This window comes from Silurus aristotelis, assembly GCF_946808225.1.
Source record: "Silurus aristotelis genome assembly, chromosome: 8".
In the NCBI taxonomy this organism is placed as follows: Eukaryota; Metazoa; Chordata; class Actinopteri; order Siluriformes; family Siluridae; genus Silurus; species Silurus aristotelis.
In genome coordinates, this window is record NC_139581.1 from 8881093 (window position 1) to 8887092 (window position 6000).

The 6000-nt window shown below is 33.5% G+C and overlaps 1 protein-coding gene across 1 annotated transcript in view; it reads right to left on the reverse strand.

The window, feature by feature from the left end:
• Nucleotides 1-1008, reverse strand: part of plppr5a (phospholipid phosphatase related 5a) — a 42415-nt gene extending 41407 nt beyond the window's left edge. Inside the window, exon 1 of the mRNA XM_083548123.1 lies at nt 630-1008. Within this exon, the coding sequence (XP_083404249.1) occupies nt 630-833 (204 nt within the window). The 5' untranslated portion in view covers nt 834-1008. The remainder of the gene's footprint in view (nt 1-629) is intronic.
• Between the last annotated feature and the right edge of the window lie 4992 nt (nt 1009-6000).

The following is a 6000-nucleotide window of genomic DNA, read 5'->3' on the forward strand; positions in this document are numbered from 1 at the left end:
TATGCATAAGTGTGGATGATGTGTGTATTGTAAACTCAAATAAAATTAATAACTGGATGAATGAATGAATGAATGAATGAATGAATGAATGAATGAATGAATGATAAGTGCTATAAAAGTGTTATAAAATGTATGTCATTTGAGAACCACATATGTAAATTTTTGCATATTATGATTTCAGGTCTTTGGATTTTCATTAAAAAAATTTATATATTTTTTTTTTATTCAGGTTTCATGGGTTGTAGTGGCATGCAAAAGAATCACGTACTGTATAAGGTGGCATCTACTATATGTAACACAGAACAATATAACATTTAAAAATGTTTTTAAGAGCTTTGAGAGCACATATTAAAGACAAAATATTGCAATATTCTTGAAAAGTTAAATACGTGGTTATGTATGATTGGATTCTGTACTCATGGGCATGTGTATTAAATTAACCTGACAATTCAAGACATAAACCTGACGTTCGGAAAGAATAAAATAAAATAAAAAGTATCAGCACATACCTCATCCTCTGGTTAGCCACTGCTACAATAATCATTCTATAATCTGGACAGTGTGTTGAATAATGTGAAACAGTTTGCCTCTTTGGTTAAGTGTTGAAGAAGCGCGCACACGTCACTCACCACCAGCGCGGGCACACCGGACACCACCGCGTACAGGAGCACCGGCGGGACCGCGCTCGCCTCCTCCGGTCCGAGGTACGGCTTCGTGTACGCGCTGTCGTGGCAGAAAAAGCCTTGAACGTGCACGTTGAACGTGTCTGTGTACTCAAAGTAATACGCCAGCATGACCGTCCCTGCCATGATGACCAGCTGAAAGTAAAGCATCGTACAGCAGAGAGGATGTGGAGATCAGAGCAGTTCAGTCCAATCAAGACTCAATCTTCCCCTTATAATTATCCGTTCATAAATCCTACATAGTCCTGTTTTTTTCCACAGGACGATGAAGACAGTGTGAAGATCCGCTGGGACACCGGAGCGGAATGAGCACAAGAGCACGGATCCGCGTGCTGGTGCGAGGAGGCGTGTCTCTGAGCTCTCCTTCACAAAACACAAGTTTACAGCTTTTTTCTATTTTTTTTTTTACAATCATGTTTTCTAACTAAGTCGATCACCTGCCACTTTTAGACCAAGTGTTCAACTTCAGTCTCTGCTAAACTTTAGTTGGCCATGACAAGAACCTGCATGGTATAACATTGCAATTGGATTTTTTTCCCCCCATGAGCTTTCCCCCCATGAGACAGCAGCTTTAGAGGAGTGTCCTACTGCAATAACCTTTAATTCTCCTACATAAGTTAATGCAGTTGGTGAATATGCAGATGAGTTTCTATAATTAATGCACTTTGGTCATAAACTGATGAGTCTTAGAACAATCCATATCCCCGTTCAGCACCATGGAGAGCTCCAACACCAATTATAACGACAAATTCGTTTCCTGGGTCTGTTGTATTTATCCTGTTTTAATTTTTTATAAATACAATTAAAACTGTAATAGCCAAATTGCACAATCCTCTGTAAAGTTTAATAATCTAGGAAAGGTTGAGCCAAACACTGTTAGAGTTGCACACAGGGAAAGAACCTAAACTGTGAAAGTAAGGGATTGGGATATCATTGAAGAAGACAACATTTCTTATTACTGGCTAAAAAAAGGATTTGTCCCAAATGTCATATTTCTACTTTAAATAATGTTGCTGTTTATAGACACTGCACACTATGCATTCTAATAATTCCAGTGGTACAGAGGAATAGATTAATCAAAATTCAATGAAAGTGGTTTTATTTTATTAGTTCATTTCATAAACGTTTTAAAGCAAGTATAAATCTCATACATTAAATGTTATTGGACGGAAGTGATAGTCTGACAGAAAACAGGATGTCTGTAATTAAATTAGTAAACTGGGATTGTGTTATGTTTCCTAAATAAACTGAAACGTGAATTACCTTGTGCACTCATGTGCTGAGCAGGAACACACATATACCTTGCCCTCTAGTGTACTGTGGAAACATTCAGCTTTTTATTTTTTCTTTCTTTATTTTTTTTATCTTAAAGCAAATTAATAACAGGAAAAAATATACAGAATTTGTAAAGAAGGAAAAAAGCGTAGTGAAAGAATGGACCATTTTGGATGACTAAAGAATAAAGAAAAAACAAGTGCTAAAACTTAAGATAGTAGGAGGAGCCACAGTAGTGGCTCATTATTTTTTGGCACTGGTTTACTGGTGTGACTAATGACTGATAATATCTGAAAATGTGATAAGGATTGATGATAGTTAATACTCTTATAGTGACAGGTAGTGACTTATGATGACTGATTATAACTGATGAACTTATGTTGATTGTTGATTACAGAAGGTCTAATGGTGACTGATGATAAGATGGTGAGTATTTCTGATTGACTGATTGATGGTATTTGATAGAGTAACGTAAAATGATGGTCTGCTGATAAGCGATAGCCTGATGGTGAATAATGACATGATTCCCGATGATCAGATGATGACTGATGGTCTAATGTGATGGTGAATGCTGGTGACTGATGGTCAGATGGTGACAAATTGTGATTGTTGAAAACTGACTAATGGTCTAATTGTGACTGATTATTATTGATGGTAACTGATTGCTCAATATACTGAATATATTTGCTATACCTAATATTGATTCTTTTTTATTAGTAGCTAGTTAGTTAGTATTTATAAGTATTGTATGTTAAGCTGCTATTGTGTAATTTTATTTTCAGTTAGCTGAGTGGTAATAATACTGTTATATCTAACTCTGTGCTTATGGTTCTTGATATTTTTGTAAGAAATTAAAGAAAAAACCTATATAAAATTTTTTATGATGCATTGTTCACCATGAGTCTCCAGAACAGTTTTAAACTGTGTGGGTTTGATTGCACAAGTCACTATAAAGGTACTGGAGAGATTATAATATTTATTTAGTTTTAGTAGTTTTGTTTGTTTGTTTAAGCTTTTTGGAAATGGTGGTGGAAAATTCTTACATGTCACTCCAAAATGATTCCTCACTGTGTAATTGGGTTGAGAGCTGATGTAAAAGTCGAAGAATATGATGTACATAATTTTTTTTATCTCATTCTTTTCATTATGCACTTCTATGCATGTTCTTGTGCATTTCTAAAGTTTCAAAATCCCACATAAAACATTTAGGGTTCTGTTTCAGAGTGCATTGTTTTTCTATACAAGTGCAACACATCCAACAAATGCTATCCAATAAAGCATTAAATCTTTTTATTCTAAGATTGTTAAAAAGATTACGGATAATTTTTGCCAAAAAAATACAGTATATTGTCAAATATATTTGTAAAGATATAGAGTGCGATTTGAAACACAGCTTCTGCCTTTAAGATTTTAATGCATGTCACTCCCATTAAGTCACAGTCATGGGTCATAGTCTGAGTTCCAGTTAAGTGACAATACGACTGCCTGCTGTGGAAAATAGGCCGACATGAAAACTCGGTTCCTGCCAGAAAAAAAGATGCTGGCACAAATTATTTTGTCTAGCTGTCTAAATGCTTAAATAACATTCTTCATTAGTTGCATGTGAAAGGTGCTGTGTGAAAACAGACCACAGTTCTGAGGGAAATGTGGAAAATAAAGTACAAAATGCAACAAAGATTTATAGTAATAATAGATATACAGTATACCATAAGATTGTCAAACATGTTTAAATGTGTTATTTATTGTATTCGTTTTTTTTTGTTTGCTTTCTCTTTGTTTTGTTTTTATGGGTCATAAACTATAGCCAATTCAATAAGGAAAGTATATGTTTTCTATCAGATCCCTAAATATTTACTTGGCTTGTATTCATTGTACTTGCAGAGTTTTAATTTATTAAAAGTTTTTTTTTTAAGTTTTATTAGAACTGTTAATCATACTGTAGATTCTGTAAAACATATTTACACATGTCATCATGTCAGTTTTATATACATACATACATACATACATACATACATACATACATACATACATACATACATACATACAATTCTGAACAAGTATTCTGGAAAAATGTTAAAGCTATAAAACACCACAAGATGGCGCAAAAGTATTTTCTTTAGTGGATGTGACAGTTTTTATCATTACCTTGACATCCATTTTGAACAGTTTATTGCAGACATTCATGAACCAATGCACATGGATACAAGAATACATACATCCCCTGCAATTAAGGGGATATTTCACCTAAAGTAAAACTAACTTTACATCAAATTAGGTCAAGACCATTTTCTTGTCATCCACTCCATAATCCAAACACGTTCAAAAAGTGGCAAAGCTGCAGAGTTTGTACCATGCAGGGCAATACAAAACAGACATTAGCTGAAATTGCAAATAGTGTCACAAATGTTCAAAATCACAATTCCAGTGAAGGTTGGTGCATTAAATTACACAGTGTACATTAACTATAGAGAACAGCTAGGGTCAAAAGGTATGTATGTGATTGAATAAAGGCTTTCCCACAGAGAAGTTACTTAAACATCATTAATAAGTACATAATGCACAGCACAGAAAAAAAATACAGCACAAAAAATTTATTATAACAAGAATGAACAGATAAATAAATAAAACAAATAGAAATAACAATGCATTCTGCATTGCATATTTTAATGTATATTTATTGATTGCAAGTATAGTTTTACATTTTATTAAGTTATATGCCAGATTAATGTAATAGAAAGATGTGCTGTACATGAACTGTAATAGATAAGTGTACAGGTAGAATGATGAATATTCAAATTATAAAACATGCAATATGAAAATATTTGATTACCTGTATGTAGAAATATAATGTAGAAACCGGATTTTTAAAGAAAATTGACATTTTTGCAAATATTACATATATGTAATATACTGTAAAGAATTTAGACGATTTAGATCCCATAAAGTCACTTCGGTTGTCTCTCATGTTCTGTGTGCAAACCTGTAGACCTCCATTGTAGACCTCATTTTGACCAACTCAATTGGAGAAAAATTTTATCCTGTTATCCAAGGTACAAGTTGATCTGAAGTCTAACACTGGGCCTAAGGCAGAGACACACATCAAGTGGAATGCCACAGGGCACACCTTTGTTCATATTTGGGGCCAATTTTGAATAGATAATAAACTATGTCTGTTTTTGTAAGGTCTAACAGAACCAAAGAACTAGAGGAAGCCCAAACATCAATTAAAAAAAAGCATGCACAGGAAAGAAATTCTATAAATGTGGTCAAACCAGAGGCCATGAAATCATGCTACCATTTTAGAAGGATGAGAACCTTCACAATAAACCCCATTTATCAACAGTCTACTACAATAGCTCAAGACCACAGGATGCATAAATAGTTATGCATTTACGCACCTATTACTGCACACCTATACAATGGGATTGAATGAATGGTGGCCCTTCGAGGATCAAGTTTTCTTCCTCATACCATCTCAGGGAGTTTTTCCTTGCCACTGACTTGCTTATCAGGAATAAACAATTATAAGGAACTATCTTATATGCAATAAACTTACACATTCTTATATATATATATATATATATATATATATATATGTATATATATATATATATATATTTATATATATATATATATATATATATATATATATCCTTATTATCGCATTATCTCTGTAAAAATAAAAATTGATTTGAAATGAATTGAGTTTATCAAATACTTATGAGACTAAATTTTAAATTTCTGACAACTTTCATCTACAAAGCATATACTAGAAGAAAATAATTACCAATAATTTGTAGTTTGTAGTAAAATTTACAGTTTATTTCATAGTAAGACACAATCTAGTCCAGCACATAACTGAGAGTGAGAGGTTTTGCCAATGGTCTTGTAAAACCGAATGGCGTTTGACATTGCTGGTATTTTTAACTCAATCTCTGGGTCACTAACTCACTAGTGCCTTAATCTCAACTACTAGTTGCACCACTGGACACATGTGGAGGGCACGAGAACTCTGAATGGCTTGCACAGGATCACGTGAGGT